The sequence below is a fragment of the Mizuhopecten yessoensis genome, unplaced genomic scaffold (assembly GCF_002113885.1).
Source record: "Mizuhopecten yessoensis strain PY_sf001 unplaced genomic scaffold, ASM211388v2 scaffold10703, whole genome shotgun sequence".
NCBI lineage: Eukaryota > Metazoa > Mollusca > Bivalvia > Pectinida > Pectinidae > Mizuhopecten > Mizuhopecten yessoensis.
The window spans coordinates 602,366-625,774 of NW_018408679.1; the positions used below are offsets into that span (position 1 = coordinate 602,366).

General features: G+C 36.7%; 1 protein-coding gene across 4 annotated transcripts in view; it reads left to right on the forward strand.

Moving 5' to 3' along the window:
• LOC110461901 overlaps positions 1–23,409 on the forward strand; it is a 112,146-nt gene that overhangs the window by 9,811 nt on the left and 78,926 nt on the right. For all 4 annotated transcript variants that reach the window (XM_021515629.1, XM_021515630.1, XM_021515631.1 and 1 more), the window contains exons 3-4: positions 91–169; positions 686–1,459. In XM_021515629.1, coding sequence (XP_021371304.1) covers positions 694–1,459 — 766 coding nt within the window. In that variant the 5' untranslated portion in view covers positions 91–169; positions 686–693. The remainder of the gene's footprint in view (positions 1–90; positions 170–685; positions 1,460–23,409) is intronic.

Consider the following 23,409-nt stretch of genomic DNA (forward strand, 5'->3'; position numbering starts at 1 on the left):
TTGGTGACAGTTGTATCCAGACAATGAAAGATATATAAGTGTACATTTATTATATTGCATGACCATGTAAATTAGGATTTTGATTTTCAGATATGGACCCAAGCAGACTTTGACCTTTTGCATCACCATGGTTTCTGATCAAGAGAACACATATGTGGCTTAAATAGAGGTAAGACCAAATTGATAAATTCAGTATCCCCTTTGAATTAATTACTTGGACAAAATCTAGGTATCTATGTATAATTGGACATCATGATTTTCTGTAAAAGGTAAACTTAATTTCTTTTACAACAATTATGAAACAAGTTGTTTTAACTTACATTCATCACTCTTGTTGGCCCGGATGTAAGCGTGCAAGGGGTCTTAATGTGGGAGGAAACTGGAGTACCCGGAGAAACCCACTTTGTCAGGCAGGTGACCCTATACCCTTTTTTGTCTGCCTTCATGAAAGACAAGTGCACTATCCACTGCACCACCCAACCACCCTATATAATACGGTGTTGCTACTTATGCTGAAGATATTGTATGTACTCGATGATAACATGGTGCCAACCAGAACGTGTATCAAATTTCAACCACACTAAGCTTCTGCCATTTGTATCTTAATTTCTTTGAAATTTGTAGCCATCTTATCTTTTTTACAGAAAATTGATAGATTTGAATTGTAATTTTTCCATGGTTTCAGTGACAAAAATGATGAAAAAAGGAAACAAAGTTGGAGATAGCAGTGGCTTAAAGAATGTGGATAAGAAAGGCAACACAGTTAAAGATGTCCCGAAGGATGCAAGCAAAAAGGGCATTACAGTTACAGATAGCAGTGTGTTAAAGGATGGAGGCCAGAACAGCCCTGTTAACATCCAAATAGAAGTCACCAATGCTTCCACCCCTAGCACAGCCTCCAACGAAGACCTCCTCAGTATTGAGCAAGGGCAGAAAAGGGAGGCAACCAAAGAGGGAATTGTCAACCCTGTGTTTACAACACAAGGGGAGATAATCAAAACTGACAGTGCTAATCCTGACATAGTCACTAAGCCTGGTGAACATCCAAAACCTGATATTCACAAAAATGCTGATGGACTCACAAAACCCAATATTCATGTGCATTTCAATCATGATATTCATAATTCTGATGGACTTTTAAATCCAAATATTCACATAAATCCTGATGGACTTATTGATCCTAATGGACCCAATGACCTTGATATCTTGAATGAACTTGAAACAATCATTAACCCCGTTGATGGACTTGACAATCCAGTCTTCTCTATAGAGACGGCCAGTGATACGAGTAAAGCCAATACACCGGAGAAAGTACCCAGCCGGTTCAGCTTTAGTGACAATGATGTCAATCAGTTTAACCAACAGGTTGAGAGCCAGACTTCTAAGCAATATCTTACCCCATCATGTAAGGCAAATCACTCAACGCCTAGTAGTGGCCTCACTGTTCCTGATATCACAGGTAAGTGACCAAATGTTTACTGCACACATTTGAATTCTGCTCTCAGACTATTGCGTGAAAAGTTTGGTATTATCATTTTCTTTTTGTTCAGAATAATTGATTTATTTTAAATCTCTTATTTCTTTATTTCATTTTATATCTTCTGATTATTTGCTTACACTAGATCACTTGTTATTCCATTTAATGATATTGCTCCTTTGCTTTTGGTTTTGCCCCTAGCTGCAATAAAATAGGGGGCATATATAGTGTTACCCATGGCCATCACATCCGGTCGCATCACGATTCACTGGAAACATGCTAACAACTTCATTCTATGATAGATTTTGATCAAAATTTATACAAAGGACAAGTAGGAGAATACTTCTGACATCTCTGTGTTAGGGTTCCAAGGCCAAGGTAACTTGCTGTATAAAATAAATATCAACTGATTCATTGTCTTCACTCTTATATATCGCTACTTCGTTTTTATGCCCCCGTCATAAAATGGGGGGCATATAGTGTTGCCCATGTCCGTCCCGTCCCATCCTGTCCATGAGCGGGGGCATTTATATCTTACAGACATTTTCTAGTTTAACAAATTTTCATCAAAGTTTATTCAGATTTTAAGTGAGAGTACCTTGGTTGGGTTCATGTTCAAAATTGTACAAATGGTGGAGCTGACCTTTAAGGGGGCTGAGGGGTGGGGCAAAAAGGGGGCAATTTAGCTATATTGCTTTAAGCGACTTCTTCTCTGGAACTAAAAGATGGATACCAACCATATTTGACTGGAAGCATCCCTAGGTGGTGGAGATTCAAATTGTACAAATGGTTGGGCTGACCCCCCAGGGAGCTGAGGGGTGGGGCCAAAAGGGGGCAATTTGGCTATATTGCTATAAACGACTTCTTCTGTTAAACTATGCCATGAATATTGATCATATTTGGTCGGAAGCATTCATGGGAGGCAGGGATTCAAAATTATACAAATGGTAGGGCTGAAGCCCGGGCTAAGGGATGGGGGCCAAAAAAGTTAATTACTTGGAAATGGCTGCAATCCCCACCATATAACCATATATACAATTGCTGAGTATAAAGAGAAGAATGCACATTTGCTTCCAGGATTGCCTAGGGTCTGGCCCCACCCTTGGAGACATAGTCCCTGAGCCATAACTTTAAAACGGTTGAGATCCCCAGCCCAAAACTATATATACAAATGCTGGGCATAAAGAGACGAATGCAGTCATGGTATCAAAATAGACTCTGGGGTCTGACCGAACCCCTAGGGACCTAGTTTCTTAGTCACAGCTTGGAAACAGTTGAGAGCCCCACCCTATAACCATTTATACAATTGCTGAATATAAAGAGATGAATGCACATATGCTTACAGGATGGCCTTGGGGACTGCCCCACCCATGGAGGCTTAACCCCACCCCATAACCTTACATAAAATTGCTTTGGTATCCAGGTGAGCGATACAGACCCTCTGGGCCTCTTGTATTTATAGAACATTATCAAACATTGAAACTAATTTCACATGGTGTTGGGGACATTCATGTCTTACAGACACTATCTAGTTTAGATAAAATGTTGTACACACTGGTGCTACTATTCATAGCAAAAAAGGAATTTTAGAATTTCAGCTGATCAGATTCTCGGGTATTTGCACTTCAAGAAAAGTTGTCAACTTCCAAGATGGCCAACAAATTGGCAGAGGTACTAAAGGAGTAAAAGAAGTATTGCAGATGTAACCAATCATGATTTCAATTTTGAAGAGTCTTCAGTTTCTCATTCAGAACAATGATCTGTTAACATTGTTTCCGACCACTCCTACTGTGCAACCAGCTTTTGAAATTGCTCCAACCTTTAATAGGAATGAAGTCAATTTTTTGTACATTCTTAATTTCTATTACGATTATGGATAAATCATTTATCACACAGGATTCATAAATGTTTATTTAATCCCATACAGCTTTCCAGTGTTCTCAACTTCTCAAGTATACCGACATTCACAAACTGTATTAATGGATTTTTCATGCAAAGGGTAGGTGGTAGTAGTATAGAAAATCAGTATTGCTAATTTGGCTGGACTCAATTGTCTTAATAGGAATGAGAAATAAATTGAAAATTAGCTTGTCACTTACTATGGTAAGGGAAATAACTCTTACTTGAGAAAATGTACTTGTAAGAGAGATAACTCAACTGGACCCAGTCTGTTTGAGAGATGATAGTGGAGATTTTCTTTACATTGAGTATATTTTATCAAGAAGTTATTTTAAAGTAGATGCTATATATGCTGTTGACTACAACACGATTTACTTCAATATTACATTTAATGTTCGTAAATTGATTGTTTTGGTCAATTAATTACTGTTTATCATTCGCTAAATATCAAAATGTGTTGATCATGACTTTTCAGTCAGTTACTTTTTACTTACAATTGGCTAAAGCCGTTGTAACTTAGCTACAGTTTACTACTGACTTGGCTACAGTTTACTACTGACTTGGCTACAGTTTACTACTGAAAATTAGCTGGTCACTTACTATGGTAAGGGAAATAACTCTTACTTGAGAAAATGTACTTGTAAGAGAGATAACTCAACTGGACCCAGTCTGTTTGAGAGATGATAGTGGAGATTTTCTTTACATTGAGTATATTTTATCAAGAAGTTATTTTAAAGTAGATGCTATATATGCTGTTGACTACAACACGATTTACTTCAATATTACATTTAATGTTCGTAAATTGATTGTTTTGGTCAATTAATTACTGTTTATCATTCGCTAAATATCAAAATGTGTTGATCATGACTTTTCAGTCAGTTACTTTTTACTTACAATTGGCTAAAGCCGTTGTAACTTAGCTACAGTTTACTACTGACTTGGCTACAGTTTACTACTGACTTGGCTACAGTTTACTACTGACTTGGCTACAGTTTACTATTGAAAATTAGCTGGTCACTTACTATGGTAAGGGAAATAACTCTTACTTGAGAAAATGTACTTGTAAGAGAGATAACTCAACTGGACCCAGTCTGTTTGAGAGATGATAGTGGAGATTTTCTTTACATTGAGTATATTTTATCAAGAAGTTATTTTAAAGTAGATGCTATATATGCTGTTGACTACAACACGATTTACTTCAATATTACATTTAATGTTCGTAAATTGATTGTTTTGGTCAATTAATTACTGTTTATCATTCGCTAAATATCAAAATGTGTTGATCATGACTTTTCAGTCAGTTACTTTTTACTTACAATTGGCTAAAGCCGTTGTAACTTAGCTACAGTTTACTACTGACTTGGCTACAGTTTACTACTGACTTGGCTACAGTGTACTACTGACTTGGCTACATTTTACTACTGACTTGGCTACAGTTTACTACTGACTTGGCTACAGTTTACTACTGACTTGGCTACAGTTTACTACTGACTTGGCTAGATTTTGTTACTGTTACTAGTTAGCTTATTTGAATTATTTGTTTTAAAGAGTCTTACTGACTTGACTAGAGTTAGTTACAGACATGGATAGATTTTGTTACTGACTTGACTAGAGTTTGTTACTAACTTGATTAGAGTTTGTTACTAACTTGATTAGAGTTTGTTACTAATTTGACTAGAGATTGTTACTGACTTGACTAGATTTTGTTACTAACTTGATTAGAGTTTGTTACTAATTTGATTAGAGTTTGTTACTAATTTGACTAGAGATTATTACAGACATGGATAGAGTTTGTACTGACATGGATAGAGTTTGTACTGACATGGATAGGGTTTGTTACTGACATGGATAGAGTTTGTACAGACATGGATAGAGTTTGTACTGACATGGATAGAGTTTGTACTGACATGGATGTACATACATATTCCAGCTACATTATATGTGAAGTAACTCTCCTTCTTAGCCTGTCTGAGACAAAGAGGCTTCATAATTGGCTTAACTTGTAAGAAAGTTCTTGTAATTTTTGTTAATTGAAGGAATCTTTCATTAAGATGTTCAAAAACATTTTAGTATTTAATCGTTGGTAAATTGTTTAACAGAATTATATTGCAAATATTTAAAATCTGAAATGTTCAGATTGATTTGTTTTGTTACACATGAAGCTAAGATGATATATATATAGGGATCACACTGTTGACAGTGTAAACCCTGACAGAAGTTCTGGGTACCTAAAAACAATATCGGTAGAGAGTCCACATGAATTGAAGATATTATTCAGACTGACATACAACATTGACCTATATCTATAGGTGGCAGGTTTGAAAATCTGAAGCTTAATATAAAAGCTGATTTCTGTATCGATTATGTTTGAGAAATTGACAATGTTTATAGACACTTTGTATAATAGCCAATAGCCAGTTTGTATCCCACAGGGATTTGTTGCTTGTGTGGCCATTTAGATATATTATGAACAAGTATGAGTGGCCTCTCTGTTTGTATAGTCCACAGGGATTTGTTGATAGTGTGGCCATGCTGTCTGCACACTTTCCTCACATACCATTGATCTGCTCTATCTGACAGAGCAATGGGGATGAAGTGGCCAGCTAATTCAGATTCCTTGTCGTAAGGTCCAGTGGTATCGATTTTGTGGGTCTGGCACCGGCCAGATGAGTATCCGTGGATATAGTGTGTCCCAGTTATCGAACATTATATAGTTAAACTGTTGCTATTGTTGTAAAAGTATATCAGTGACTTAAAATGGTGCACTTTGTTGTGGAACATTGCACTGTAGCTGTGACCTTGACATTGTTCTTGATTTAATATTCTTGAGATGAAGAAAAAAGGACTCTAGACCTTATAAATAGTAACCAAGACTACGGACTCTCCATTTTACAGGATGAACAATGCCAGCAAGATTGGCTAAATATACCCTTGTCTTTCTTTTTAAATATGTATATAAAATTAACAATATTTTGTTTTGACCTTGACAAATATGCAGTGTCGCTGTATGTGGTTTAGAATTAATTTAATATTAAGTATTGACAACAACCAAACATATAACCTAAATATAGTCTGTATAATTATTTCTGTGACTTTTACAGAAAAAAATACAAACGTGACCTTGACAGCAGTCTACATATATTATTTTGACATTAAGTCTTATATGTGAACTTGACAATAGACCCTTCATGTGACCTAAACAATAAACTACACATGTCCTTGACAACAACGTATGACCTTACCAGTACGCCTTAAATATGAGCTTGGGAATAAACTATATTGTGACCTTGACAGTAATCTGTATTGTGTGACCTTGACAGTAATCTGTATTGTGTGACCTTGACAATAATCTGTATTGTGTGACCTTGACGGTAATCTGTATTGTGTGACCTTGACAGTAATCTGTATCATGTGATCTTGACAGTAAATTAAACCAAATATGACATTGATGTTACACTTTGTCTTGTTATCCGTCAGTAAACACTGAATTTAACAGATGCTGCTTAACAGACAGGTTGATGGTATCAGTGACCAGGGAAGTGCTGATATTGATGTCATTGTCATGTTAGATCCACTAGTCTGTTACCTTAGTGATCCACTATGTGATGTAAGAAAACAACAAATATTATTTTAAATTTTAAATTAATACCTATAATACTTCATTGAAGGTTAAAGCAGGCTAAAGAGTTATCCTAATCCAAAGGATCTTTTTTCTAAATGTCTGTGTGCCTTTATTAGGGCATGCACTTTTCTTAGAACAGATATGTTACATACCTTTGTGTGTTGCTTGGTTGTCAAGGCTTGAACATCCTGTCAACAGCTAAGGCCATTTAAGGATGTCCAAACTTTGTATACGAAACTGATAAAACATACTGACAGCTTGAAAGAACCATTGATCTTGCCACAATGCACGTGAGATGTCCTTGATGCTTGATTTAGAATTTCTGGTTGAACTCAATATAAAAGTCAATACATAATTGTGATTTGAGAAATAGCTTACAATGTATTCTAAAAATTCAGTTGTATACATACGTGTAGTAGCTGGTCAACCATTATTTGTTAGCCATCATATATCCTTACTAGAGAAAAAAATCTTTCAATGAATCATTGCAAAAATATGCCTCTCTGTTAACCCTTTTTTCTAAACGATGTATATATCCTGTAGATTCTTTAACCAGGATTATATCTTATAATTTGATTTAAAAATTCAGACAACACTTTTTCATTTCTCATACAAACAAACTAATTTTGCACAGTAATTTCATTATCAAGCAGATCAAAGTTAGAATTACAAATACTGTGCCAAACATTGCAGTAATCTTTTTAGCTCACCTGGTCCGTCCGTCCATCCGTCCGTCTGTCCGCCTGTCCGTCAACCTTTTCTTTTAAACAACTTCTTCTGGAGAACTGGAGGACCTAGGGTCATGATATTTGGCCAGTAGGTACCTGGGATGGAGTGCTATAAAGTTTTAAGGTCACATGGATCAAATATGTTAAAAACTTCAAACAACAATATCCTAAGCACCATTTGGACTAGAGTAATGATACTTAGTAATGTTATGAAGACAAGCTTTTCTTAATTACAGTAATGAGGTCAAAGGTCAACTTTAAGTGCTAGTCGGGGGTCAAACGTTAACATGGGTTAAAAGCTTTAACAATCTTGGCCAGCAGGTACCTGGGATGGATTGCTATAACGTTTCCTCATTTAAAATGAGGAATCAAAGGTCAATATGGGTTAAAAGCTTTAAATTTCAAATGTCAACCAACAATATCTTAAGAAGTGTTTAAGAGATGTTAAAATGTCTTGTGTTCTAGTTACCAAATTTGGTCTGAAGTTACCTATATATGTCAGTTTCATGTTACAAAAAAATAGGTGAGCGATACAGGCCCTCTAGGCCTCTTGTTAGATTATATGATATAACCTGAAAAACTCTACCAATGGGGAAATAGCCAAAATAAATTATATAGCATAGGAAAGAGATGATCGTTTATAGCCAACGTCACAGATTGATGTTAAAAGTTTGAATATGTTTTGCTTATCTTAATCTTTTTAGAAATTACTGAAGATATTGTAGGATTCCATTATTGTCTGCCCACCACATCGATTAGACAGGGAGAACCAGTATGTCCTCGTTAATGGGTGTCTGTAAGAATTAGGATAGTGTGGCAGGATTCTGAGGTGGATGCTGAAGTAGTCATGGGAGGCTGGGGATGAAGTACCTGAGTACCAAGTATATTGTGAAGTCAATCAATGGACCATGCATATCATACAAAAAACACAAGAATCTTTATTCAAAGCTACATATATATAAACGAGAACCATTAGCTCTTTTGAGCTGTTACATTGTATTGCAAAATCAACATCACATGGATCACACGGTGTTGTTATTTTTAAAATATAAATTTTATTAATTTCACAACAGTTATGAAACGAGGTTATTTCAACTGATATTAATCACTCTTGTTGGCCCGGATATGGATGCACAGGGGGCCTTTATGTGGGAGGTAACCGGAGTACCTGAAGAAAACTGAAGTGGTCGGGCAGGTGAACTCTGACCACCTTGATGAAATGTGAGTGGGCTATCCACTGCACCACCTGACCACCCTCTGTAGTATGGTGTTATTACCTTCTAGGACTGAAGATATCATAAGCTTCATAGAAATGCCTAAGTTTTTAACACACGCCTGTCATGCGCCGCCCAATACGAATATTCCATGTAAAGGTCAACAGAACCACTCATTTTTGTCTGACTATGAAATATTGGTGAAATATATACCTGTCTATGGTGTCGTTGACAATGCTGTTCACAGTTAAGTGTATTTGACTGTTTTGTGATAACCTACATTACACATTCATACATTGTGCATGTTGGTACGGTTGTTTCATGCCACAATCATTTAAAAATTAATTGCGTTATCATCTGACATCACTTCACACTATTTTCAGATACTTACGGATCAAGGTGAAGGTCAGATTTTGATTTAAAAGGTCACACAGATGTTTGTTTCATTGACCTGAAATACACAAGATAATGTTATTCTATGCCACTTTGACCATTGGACCAACATAACTTTAATTATTTGCCAATAAGTATAACACATTGACTCCTCGGCTGGTGTAAATATGTGACATTCATGATATTTGTGGATAGATATTATCTTCATAACACATGCTGTTGGTGACAATATACAAGTCACTCTGTTACTGATATTGATGTTGCCCACACAGTGTTTGCATTGTGTATCTGACCTGAGTGATTCTCATATCCCAGAAACAATTAACACCTACAGGCTAGAGTTAAGTCGGTACAGTTATCCTTCCTGTACTTAGTAGACCAACAATGATTATATATTTATTTAGATATTATAACATTTTGAAGTTTGGAAATTATTATATCAATTTAACATGACTACAACTTGTCAATTATAACAAAAATTAAAACCTTCTTTTGTGATGTTTTTTCTTCTGATTTTCTAAGATTAGATTTTTTTTTGTAATAGTGGAACAAGCCATATTTCAATCATATTACTTTTCCAACTAGCAAAAAATCTTACATACAAGTAGAAGTCAACCTGAGTTTGGTTGCTGGCCTGAAGCACAACGACACTAAGTAACGGTTCACGATACTTTAGTAATCAGTTAACGTGAATACCAAATGATTGACATCTGTGTGTTTTGTAAAGGCTGTCAAAGGCTTTTGATAAATTAATATATCTGACATCGCTTCATCTTGATGCAAGTTCATAATAATTAAATATAACACAATCTCTGTGCCATGTTATTGACATGTTATGATAACTCTCTCCATGCCGCTGTATCATGATCAATAACCTGCCAGGAATTTCATCTTGCAGTACACCTTTCCTGCTATCAAACCCAATCCTCCCATTGTCCATGTCCATCCCCTCTGCTGTCAACCCTTACCGTTTTATCAACCACTATACCCTCCAACTGTCAACTCTACCCCTATGTCTGACAATTTCCCCTAACTCCTTCTGCTTCATCATCCCCAACTTCTTTATTTGTCACCTTTACCACAATCTCTCCACCCACTCAACCCCTCTTACACCCCATTTAGCCCCTGAATTTATCAAACCTAAAGCCTCCTACATCAATTGTTCAACCCAACCCCCACTCCCTATCAAACCCCCATCCCCCCAGTTTTGGCTATTAAATATATCCATCCCTCACAGATATATAGTTACTATACCTCAGAACACTTAGTGTGCAATAATTATATGGGAACTGAAAGAAATATCTGGAGCTGTTGTGTGTAACATTTCCATTACACATATTTTGATATAATGTTTAGAAATTGCTTATCTTGAGATAGAGTTTGGTGAAATTTCCATTTATATGCATCTGTTAAAAAACCTTGTATGTTGTTTCTGAGATTAAATCCAATAAACGGTATTTGGAAATGTATCTTCTTGGTAATGCCACTGTAAATGCTGACAGTGGTCAGAAACCTTTTGATTGCTCTGTGTAGCAAACACAATTTCCTTAAACGGGTGATTCCTAGGAATGTGACCGACTTGTCACTGTGTAACACTGTTGAGGTCTTTGTACTCTATTGATCTGACTTTATACAAATGTCAAGTACAAGAAATATGATCTGGAATGAGTTTGGACTTCAGGGTTCCAAGGTCAAGGCTAAGATCACTGTTACTATTTTTAGAAGTTTCACAACAAATTAATGACATCACTCCAGCAACTTCATTTGTTAACAAGTTTTCATCAAACTTGATACAAAGGTCAGGTATGAGTTTGTATTTCAAAAACCAAAGGTTTGGCTTGGTTACCATTTTGAAATTACCAAAGGTCAAGGTCTCCATTAATTAGTATCAGTAGAAAGCTGTCAAAAATGACACTAATTTGTATTGAAATGGGGGCATTCATGTGATAGACATTTGTTTAGATTTTTGTTTCTTTTGTAATAAAGTTATTGATGTTAAAACATTTCATTTCATCATAGGGACCATAGCAGAATAAAAATCTGATTCAGTAATAGAATGTGAAAAAACAATGATACCTCCTGCATGGAAATACATTTAATAAAGCATAGTTCTCTTGAATTTGAGTTAGAACTGCTACAGACAAGCTTGACTACGTGGTGGGTTTCAGTTCCCACTAGATAGTGTTTTCCCTATTGATTCTCGTTCAATTAGATAGTAACTGAAGCGTTTAACACACATTTAGCCTGGTACCAAGTCCTCGACGTACACAAATACAGACAGCTTGTTGATATATTAAAGTGCTGGTAAACTTGCTGTAGACTACACAAACACCTGTTACTGTACACAATAGATTGAGCGTAACCATCAATATTTTTCATCTTAAATGCACTATACCTTTTACAAAATGAAAACACAATTGTGTGTAATATTAGCTCAACTGGTGTGAAGTACCTGGGTCAGCGTATGTGATGGTGCTTTGTCAGTTGTCCTTGTATGAGGCCATTGTCTGTCGCCTGTCTTCAATCATTTTTGTCATAAAAAAACTACATCCTCTCCAAAGCAACTGAGCAAAATTGAGGCAATGAGGAGCGAAAAAGTTTTTTTCAAATAAAGGGACTGGGTCAAAAGGGATCAAATAAACTGATTTGCTTTCGATGATATTTCCTCCCAAAAAACTGGGACAAAATTTAACCAATTTAGATTGGCATTAGGGTTTAGCTTTTCATGGCTTGGTCCATGGAGATCAAGTTATACAAGTAAAAGGGCTGACCCTCCTGAGGGCTGACAGGACTTGGCCATGGGCTGTAATTGGCTTATTTGCATAAAAATGACATTTTTTCCAAAACTACTGGACATATTTTAACCAAATGATATTGCTAGCATACTTCGCAAATAGGGAACAAAAGCTATACAATTAAAGGGCCTGACCTTCTTTGGGCGAAGGGATGGTGTAAAAGGGTTCAAATCGACTGATTGGCTTAAAATGATATCTTCCCTCAAATTACTGCAAATATTTCAACCAAATTGTCATGGTGCTTGTATGATGATTAGCCAATGGGGATAAAGAAAATGTGCAAATAAAATATCTGATTCTTCTGGGGACAGAGAGATGGGATTGATGGGGTCTTATTGGCTGATTTGCTGTAATTGACATCTCTTCCCAAACTGCTTGGCAGATTTCAAACAAATTGTAGTGACATCATGCTTTGCCCATTTGGATCATAAAAGGGATGATCCTCTTAGGGGCTGAGTGACAAGGTAAGATGGATCTAATTGGCTGATTGTGTGACAAGGTAAGAGGGATCTAATTGGCTGATTGAGTGACAAGGTAAGAGGGATCTAATTGGCTGATTTCTACAGAAGGAGGTCCATAGTTAAACACTAAAGAGGGAGGTCTATAGTTAAACACTACAGAGGGAGGTCCATAGTTAAACACTACAGAGGGAGGTCTATAGTTAAATACAAGAGATGGAGGTCCATAGTTAAATACTAGAGAGGGAGGTCTATAGTTTAACACTAAAGAGGGAGGTGTATAGTTTAACACTAAAGAGGGAGGTCAATAACTAAACACTAGAGGTGGAGGTCCATAGTTAAACACTACAGAGGGAGGTCTATAGTTAAACACTACAGAGGGAGGTCTATAGTTAAACACCACAGAGGGAGGTCCATAGTTTAACACTACAGAGGTAGGTCCATAGTTAGACACTACAGAGGGAGGTCTATAGTTAAACACTACAGAGGTAGGTCCATAGTTTAACACTACAGAGGGAGGTCTATAGTTAAACACTACAGAGGGAGGTCCATGGTTAAATAGTACAGAGGTAGGTCCATAGTTAAACACTACAGAGGTAGGTCCATAGTTAAACACTACAGTGGTAGGTCCATAGTTAAACACTGCAGAGGTAGGTCCATTGTTAAACACTAGAGAGGTAGGTCCATAGTTAAACACTACAGAGGTAGGTCCATAGTTAAACACTACAGAGGTAGGTCCATAGTTAAACAGTACAGAGGTAGGTCCATTGTTAAACACTAGAGAGGGGAGACCACTGTTAAATACTACAAAGGGAGGTCCATAGTTAAACAGTACAGAGGTAGGTCCACTGTTAAACACTAGAGAGGGGAGACCACTGTTAAATACTACAAAGGGAGGTCCATAGTTTAACACTACAGAGGTAGGTCCACTGTTAAACACTAGAGAGGGGAGACCACTGTTAAATACTACAAAGGGAGGTCCATAGTTAAACAGTACAGAGGTAGGTCCACTGTTAAACACTAGAGAGGGGAGACCACTGTTAAATACTACAAAGGGAGGTCCATAGTTTAACACTACAGAGGTAGGTCCACTGTTAAACACTAGAGAGGGGAGACCACTGTTAAATACTACAAAGGGAGGTCCATAGTTAAACAGTACAGAGGTAGGTCCACTGTTAAACACTAGAGAGGGGAGACCACTGTTAAATACTACAAAGGGAGGTCCATAGTTTAACACTACAGAGGTAGGTCCACTGTTAAACACTAGAGAGGGGAGACCACTGTTAAATACTACAAAGGGAGGTCCATAGTTAAACAGTACAGAGGTAGGTCCACTGTTAAACACTAGAGAGGGGAGACCACTGTTAAATACTACAAAGGGAGGTCCATAGTTTAACACTACAGAGGTAGGTCCACTGTTAAACACTAGAGAGGGGAGACCACTGTTAAATACTACAAAGGGAGGTCCATAGTTAAACAGTACAGAGGTAGGTCCACTGTTAAACACTAGAGAGGGGAGACCACTGTTANTGGTCCATTTTTCAACATGATTTGAAGGTCTATTGCAATGTGAACCAGATGGTAACACATTGCTGATATTTGCTTACGCTGTCACTTTCCCGATAGTTTCATATAGAGCAGCTCCAAACTCACAAAAAATCAATAGAATTCTTGCCTTACATAGGAGGGATTGATGAAACACCAGTGGAGGGACTAAGTGATGGAACATCTGTGTCAGTCTGTGTTCCTCCAATCATCTAGTTGTGTCTACACACATGATCCCGTCACTTACTCCACGCGTAACCAGTCAATATAATCCTCACAAGTACTCTACAATTACTGCAACAACTAACACCACAGACAACTGTTGTGCAAGGATATAATGTGTCGGATTGCTCAGCGCTGCCTCTATTGTCAAATTATTACAGCATAGCCACTCTGTAGACCATCTCTACTGGTGTCGCCTTTAATTTGATTGTTGTCCTTTAACAGGAAGATACTGGCTCAAAAGGATTTATTTATGTTTTCTCACAGATTTCTCGAGTTTATTTTGTATAATTGATGGAATTTTGCTCTTGAAATCGCAACTGTGATACATCCATGGAAATACAACTTGGCAAATAATTTGATTAAAAATATGGATTTTCATTGTGTTGAAATTGATCCGATGGAAAAAAATATTTTCAGAAACCGGAAAAAGTAAATTTGATTAAAAGAGGGCCACCATGTGTGTGTTCCTGTTTCGGAATGTTAGTGTCGGCTGTTTTTTACAAGCGATTAAATCCTTATGGCGCTCGGAATCCCATTTTATAAGCTGATGGTGCTTCGAGTCTTCGTCTGAGTGCGACTGGCCGGCTGGGTCAGTAGATGATCATCACCTGCTGTACAATGGTATGGGGTGGGCCGGACCAGATACTGGGTACTGCTCGCAAAATCATGGACCTTCAGTATGAATGTGATTGTGGGGATGAGGACGATGACCTGTCCCTTGGAGAATTTCATACATGTGATAGCAGGTGTCCCCTCCTCATCAACTATAGATCTGGTACGTACCTTCCCTAATGTAGAATAGACATACATGTAGTGAACCTAATATTTGTAAGTGTCATTATTAAGATCCTACATTTGGTTTTACCCTTCCCTATATCTAAACATATGCAATGTACTGAGTATGTACCCTCCAACATGAAACATATATATCTGATATGTACTCCAAGGGGCTTCCACTTAAACCATCGATTTATTATGTACCATCCTAATTGGACCATATACCTGGCATAACAGGGCTTTTTCTGGGGCCATTTTATCAGCCCCATCCCCTATTCGGATGTGACTCTATTTCAGTTTGAAAGCTCTGACAACTTTGTAAACAAAACATATCTTACCTAAATTTAGTTTAGTTATGACCCTTTGTCAATTTAAGTGCACAGCGTGTAATCAATATCTTTAATAAGTATTAACTGATTAATATCAAATTATCAAACACATCACATAACAGGATTTTATGATAGGTGTGTAAAAAACATAACTACATGGTAGAGTCAGGTTTAACAGTAATTTGTATCCGTATTGAAGACTGAAATCATGTTCAATGCAAGACAAAAATATGGTTTCTCAGTCAAATATATAAGTACCGATACTAATTTTTGCAAGAGATTTATTTTCACAAATATCATAAATTGTGTGAATGTTAATGATTCCATAACTCAAGGACTTAGCAAATGTTTATTAAGTTTTGGAAAGAACGGTACATACAGTCATACCATGTTCGCAGTGAATGTGTGCAGTAAATTGAATATCACCAATTATCATCAGAATTAACCCTTTAATCGATGAATGCCCTGTAAATAGGGATTCAAAAGGCTTCCTCCTGACGACAAATCTCTCTATACAGGGATTTTGGGGCTTGGATTCCTATATAAACCCCAGTAACATACAAGGTCTTCACTGATACAAGTTTGAATAACTGATGATTTTCACAAAATAAAAACAAAAATAGTTGAGGTGAGACATTTTGAAGTTTTATGTTCTATAAGTGAGAATATTTGAAATAGTCTGTCGGGAAGTCGTCGTCTCAAAGTTAATTTCGTGAGGGAATGAGTTGGTGAAAGGGTTTAGACAACAGGCAGGACATCATGGCATTGTGGAGTTGCATTAAATAACCCATGTGCATTAATTGTCATGACTTTACAGACTTTAGTTTTTAACAAATTTTCATGAAAAGAAAAAACAATGAAAATGAGAATACCTCAGATAACTTAAGTTTGTATTTCAAGGTTCCAAGGTCAATGCTAAGGTCACTGTTGCTATTTGTAGTTCAACCAAAGGACCGAGGGGCATTTAATGTCTTACAGACATTTCCTAGTTTTCTGGAATATTTGTATACTTTTCTTGTAGTATAATCCAACGGTGTCTGGCTTGAATTCTTTTCTGTTTCATAATTATTTTTTTAGCCAATGTCAGAGCCTTGCTTAAATGAAAAATTATAAAAATTATTTCCTAAAATTTATCAAATGGAACCTATATATAAACTATAATGAAGGTACTATTGTGAAATCATAGTTTTATGGGTGAAAACGTGCTGTGCTGTTTAATTACACACCTAATCATTGTTTAAAGAACGTTAATGTTGAGGATTAAACTTGCCAATTCTTTCAGACTCATGGCTGAAAAGTATGATGTACCACTTCAGCAAAACAAGATTTTGTCTTATCCAGAATCACATTAAAATTTCTTTTTACAAGGCCAGTCAGTATTTAAGTCAAGTGAGAACATATCGCTGAATTCATTGAACTGAAAACATGTATTGATTCATTATGACACATTTAGTACAGGACTATCAGCACCAGCTGTCAGTGTTTTGTGTTTTGTTGATCTCGTATTTTAAGCGTCCTCCAGTTTACAACGATTTATGAGACAGAACAAGTACATGTGTCATTGTGGAAGAGTGCGATAATGTAAAAACAATTAGCGTCTGCTTGTTTAGTTCTCAACAGAAATTAGCTTTCTCAAATCATCGTGGGCATTTAGAACCTTATGAGTCTGTGGAGGGATATACCTTTTTACAACAAATGTCATTATAGTCTTGAGGAGTGCAAACAGTTCAGATAGAATAACCTGCGACTTGTTGCAAAAACACAACATGATTATTATTCGTTGTTTAAGGTGTTAGACTGTTATTGGGTTCATAACTTATATGTGTCAATCTATATAAAAGAAATTCTTAATAACTGTCTGAGGCAAATAGTTGGGATAGGCTAGAAGCATGCTCAAATGAAGGACCACCCAATTTGTTCAAATGCATGACCTTGACCCACTTTCAAGGTCAGACCGGTCAAATGTGTTAATCTTCTTACCAAAAGGCAGGCATAGGGTGGTGAAATTTTGGTAATATCATGCTGGGATGAAGGGCTTACAAGTTTGTGCACATGAATGACCTTGAGTCTTTTTCAAGGATACAGGTGTTAAATGTGTTTAAATTTTTAAACAAGTTCTCAATAATCAAAAGGCCTTGGATGACGATTTATGCCCAGTAGAATGCTTGGATATTGGGCTACCAAGTTTATTAAAATAAATGACCTTGGCCTACTTTCAAGGTGACAGGGGTCAAATGTGTTGAAATCTATCAACAACCTCTTCTTAATTACCAAACCTCCCAGGGTGGGATGCTTAGCCAGTAACATGTTTGGATGATGGTCTTCAAAGTTTGTTCAAATGAATGACCTGCATCACTTTCAAGGTCACATGGGTCAAATGCTTAAACAAATCTATAAAACAAGTCTTTTTATTAACTTAAAGGCCCAGTATGTTGGTATTTAGCCTGTAACTTAATATATTAGACTTTGGTCTACTTTTAAGGCTACTGGTTTGAGATTAATACCAGGTGAGGCTGTCTTTAGTCCTTAAATGACCTCAGCTGCTAATAGGACGTTAAACAAAATAAAACCAAACCAAACCAACCCATTGAGCCTCTTATTAGGATCTGAAATTTAGGTAGAAACGTGATAACACCTCTGCTAAGGATTTCTCAAAGTAAATTATGTCTATTTTTAATTTTCAAACAAATGCTCTCTAAATACCTTTGAAACATTGTCTTTGGTATTACGTTTTCCTTTTTCTCTTTAACTGCCACTGCAGTATAGTAAAAAGCAAATCTTTAGTCGTCATGGCTGAGCAACACTGCCAATTACCTCCCCTCAACCACATGCAGAAGATGTTAGATACAGAACTACTATTTACCATTTGTGCATGGGTGTACAAGGTATTTGACAGACTGGCAATAGACCAAGGTTCTATTCGAAGGGTCGTCATTTTCTTACATCTCCTGGGAATTTGTTATAAACATGTTTTACTGTAGGGAAATAATTTCTTATCCTTTTCATGACTGTAGACTATATTAGACTCATTCAGATAAATGTATGGTAGAGTCTACTAAAGTTACTTAGGGGTGAAAGGGTTATATCCCCTGTTGTTTGTTGTCAAAATCTTTTACTCTAACAAATTTGTGTTTCATTTGTGTTTGTTATAAACATGTTTCACTGTAGAAAACTAATTTTGTACATCTCCTGGAGTTTGTTATAAACATGTTTCACTGTAGAGAACTAATTTCTTTATCTCCTGGGGTTTGTTTTAGACATATTTCACTGTAGAGAACTAGTTTTCTTTATCTCCTGGAGTTTGTTATAAACGTGTTTCACTGTAGAGAACTACTTATGTACATCTCCTGGAGTTTGTTATAAACACGTTTCACTGTAGAGAACTTCTTTTGTACATCTCCTGGAGTTTGTTATAAACATGTTTCACTGTAGAGAACTAATTTTCTTTATCTCCTGGGGTTTGGTTTAGACGTGTTTCACTGTAGAGAACTAATTTTCTTTATCTCCTGGAGTTTGTTATAGACATGTTTCACTGTAGAGAACTAATTTTCTTTATCTGCTGGAATTTGTTATAGACATGTTTCACTGTAGAGAACTAATTTTCTTTATCTCCTGGAGTTTGTTATAAACATGTTTCACTGTAGAGAACTAATTTTCTTTATCTCCTGGAATTTGGTATAGACATGTTTCACTGTAGAGAACTAATTTTGTACATCTCCTGGAGTTTGTTATAGACATTTTTCAATGTAGAGAACTACTTTTCTTTATCTCCTGGGGTTTGTTTTAGACTTGTTTCACTGTAGAGAACTACTTTTCTTTATTTCCTGGAGTTTGTTTTAGACTTGTTTCACTGTAGAGAACTTCTTTTCTTTATCTCCTGGGGTTTGTTTTAGACACGTTTCACTGTAGAGAACTACTTTTCTTTATCTCCTGGGGTTTGTTTTAGACATGTTTCTCTGTAGAGAACTAATTTTCTTTATCTCCTGAGGTTTGTTTAGACTTGTTTCACTGTAGAGAACTTATTTTCTTTATCTCCTGGGATTTGTTTTAGACACGTTTCACTGTAGAGAACTAATTTTCTTTATCTCCTTGGGTTTGTTTAGACATGTTTCACTGTAGAGAACTTATTTTCTTTATCTCCTGGGGTTTGTTTTAGACACGTTTCACTGTAGAGAACTAATTTTCTTTATCTCCTGGGGTTTGTTGTAAACATGTTTCACTGTAGAGAACTAATTTTCTTTTTCTCCTGGGGTTAGTTTTAGACATGTTTCACTGTAGAGAACTAATTTTCTTTATCTCCTGGGGTTAGTTTTAGACATGTTTCACTGTAGAGAACTTATTTTCTTTATCTCCTGGGGTTTGTTTTAGACACGTTTCACTGTAGAGAACTAATTTTCTTTATCTCCTGGGGTTTGTTGTAAACATGTTTCACTGTAGAGAACTAATTTTCTTTTTCTCCTTGGGTTTGTTTAGACATGTTTCACTGTAGAGAACTAATTTTCTTTATCTCCTGGGGTTAGTTTTAGACATGTTTCACTGTAGAGAACTTATTTTCTTTATCTCCTGGGGTTTGTTTTAGACACGTTTCACTGTAGAGAACTAATTTTCTTTATCTCCTGGGGTTTGTTGTAAACATGTTTCACTGTAGAGAACTTTTTTTTTTATCTCCTGGGGTTTGTTTTAGACATGTTTCGCTGTAGAGAACTAATTTTCTTTATCTCCTGGGGTTAGTTTAGACTTACAGTAAGACCTGCTCATGTGACCTACTCTAGTTAGAGACCACGTGTTTTAAGAGATCACGTTTAATGTTCCCCATCGTGGTGATTTCATTGTGAAATAAACCTGCATTTTAGAGACAACCAGTATTAAGAGACCACTTTTTGGACTTACCTTGGGCGATCTCTAACATAGGCTTGATTGTATTTTACTGTAGAAAACTGATTCTGTATATATCCTTCAGTTTGTTATGATTTTGTTTACAGTATAAAGCTAATGTGAGGCATCATCTGGTGATTGTTCTACTTGTGTTAGATGTACATGCTTATTGGGAACTGTGTCCTACTCTCTGGATGTTAATCTCAGTTTGTTACTAGGAGATTGCCTGAACATTCTTCACATGTTTGGCATATCTCTGTACATCCACGAACATGTACAGCCAAATGAGCTGTTGTCGGACAAAGTGGGGTTGCTGTTTAATATTGATAGTCTAGAATCAAGTTGAGAGAGCCTAAAACATATAGCATTGCAGGTGTAGTTTCAGTGAAGTGGTTTTAATCATGTAGGACAAAATCAGCATGTTAGTCATTCAAAGTAATGGAGTTTGAAGTGTTATCATAGAATTATTTATTTCACACGAACATGATTAATTGAGGAGCTAACATTGTGTGATTTAGGACTGGGGCTAGAGCTTTAGATTTAGCTGTAGATGAAGTTGCTTGACTTGGGAGCTGGAGTTGTTTGATTGAGGAGCTGGAGTTGTTTAATTGAGGAGCTGGAGTTGTTTGATTGAGGAGCTGGAGTTGTTTGATTGAGGAGCTGGAGTTGTTTGATTGAGGAGCTGGAGTTGTTTGATTGAGGAGTTGGTGTTGTTTGTTTGGGGAGCTAGAGCATTTAAATGGGGAACTAAAGTTGCTTGACTTTGGAGCTGGAACATTTAGAAAACAGAGTTGTTTGATTTGGGTGCTGGAGTTATTTGATTGGGGTACTGGAGTGTTTTCTTTTGGGGCAGCTGGAGTTGTATGTTTGGGGAGCTGGAGTTGTTTTATTCGGGAGCTGGAGTTGTTTTATCGGGCAGCTGGAGTTGTTTGATTGGGCAGCTGGAGTTGTTTATTTGAGAGCTTAGTTATTTGATGAGGGGAGTTGGAGTTGTATGTTTGGGGAGGTGGAGTTGTTTGATTGGGCACCTGGAGTTGTTTTTTTGGGGAGGTGGAGTTGTTTATTTGAGAGCTTAGTTGTTTGATGAGGGGAGTTGGAGTTGTTTGATGAGGGGAGCTGGAGTTGTTTGATGGAGGGGAGCTGGAATAATTGGGGGGGGGGGGGGCATTAGCTGGAGTTGTTTGGATTCAGAGTTGTAGTTGTTTGATTGGGGAGCTTGAGTTTTTTTTATTAGAAAGCTTGATTGTTAGATTGAGGCGTTTGAGTTCTGTGATTTTTGAGCTGGATTTTTTTTTTTAAATTGGAGAGCTTGAGTTGTTTGATTGAGGAATTGTAATATTGATTGGGGAACTGGTGCTTTTTGATAGAGGAATCGGAGACATGTTGATCAGGAAACTGGAGTTATCTGACTGGGGAGCTGGAGTTTTGGTTAGGGAGCTTGTTTGCCTGAAGTGCTGTTAGTCTTGGCAGACATAACACATTCAATATTCCTTCAATTGAGAATTTAAATACTTCACTATTGATTTTCCTGTGTGGTTCCAAAGCAAGGCTCTTGTATTGTGAAAATACAAAAAGACCTAGATCAAGCTGTTTAAAAGGCTGATCAGCTTAACAGGTAATTCGTACATAATTCAAAATGTGATTTTTGAGAAATATGCAGAAATTGACAAATATTGTGTTTGTTTTTATCTTAATATGATATCAAGAGTTGGTCAGAATGTAATTATAGTTATGAATTGAATGTTTTTGTAAAGTTCACTGTATACTAAACTTCAGTTTTAAGTTAATAAGGCTTTAACAACTGAAACCTATAGTTAATTAAATAGACACCGAGGACTGTGATGGATTGAGTACAAATCTATTCCATTCTGCTTAATTTCTTTGTGTCTGTATAGATCTACTGACGGTACACTTCAATGTATCAACAATGTGATATTTATGATGACATGTTTTGAGGTACATACAGGTGATACCCTCAATAACAGGAAGGCCCTGGCAACATATTTGGAGGTACATTCAGGTGATATCCTCAATAACAGGAAGGCCCTGATGACATGTTTGAAGGTACATACAGGTGATACCCTCAATAACAGGAAGGCCCTGATGTTTTGTTTTGAGGTACATACAGGTGATACCCTCAATAACAGGAAGGCCCTGATGACATGTTTGAAGGTACATACAGGGGATACCCTCTATTACAGTTACATACAGGTGATACCCTCAATAACAGGATAAGGAACATACAGGTGATATAACCTCATACAGGTGATATCCTCAATAACAGGAAGGCCCTGATGACATGTTTTAAGGTACATACAGGTGATATAACCTCAATAACAGGAAGGCCCTGATGACATGTTTTAAGGAACATACAGGTGATATAACCTCAATAACAGGAAGGCCCTGGCAGCATGTTTGGAAGGTACATACAGGTGATACCTTCTATTACAGTTACATACAGGTGATACCCTCTATTACAGTTACATACAGGTGATACCCTCTATTACAGTTACTTGCAGGTGATACCCGCTATTACAGTTACATACAGGTGATACCCTCTATTACAGTTACATACAGGTGATACCCTCAATAACAGGAAGGCCCTCAGGATCTGTCTGGACGTACATACATGCAATAGCCTCTCGTAAAGGAAGTAATTTTGTTTTAAGGTACATATATCTTTCATGACAAGCAGGCCCTGATGATTTAGTTGAGTGGCAAGAAACAATTATCTATTAGGCTGCTATTACATCAAGCTCAAACACTGGGTAATTGACCAGAAGAATTCTCCCTATATTCCTTTATCATTAATGATTATCAATCAATCAATTTATTGTAGAACTTTCTATAGTGTAGGCCACAACCAGAAAGGGTTTTTATAATAACACTTAATGGGTTTATGATGATTTTTTTTTATCTTATATCTGATATTTTTTTTAGATGCATTGATGTTTTTTGGGCTTTTTTTAAATTTTCATTGTTGGCTTCAGATGTTCATGGTCTCGCTGACATGATCTCGCTGAGGGCGTTTAAGGTAGGGATCATATTGATGTTCTCACTGAGGGTCATTTG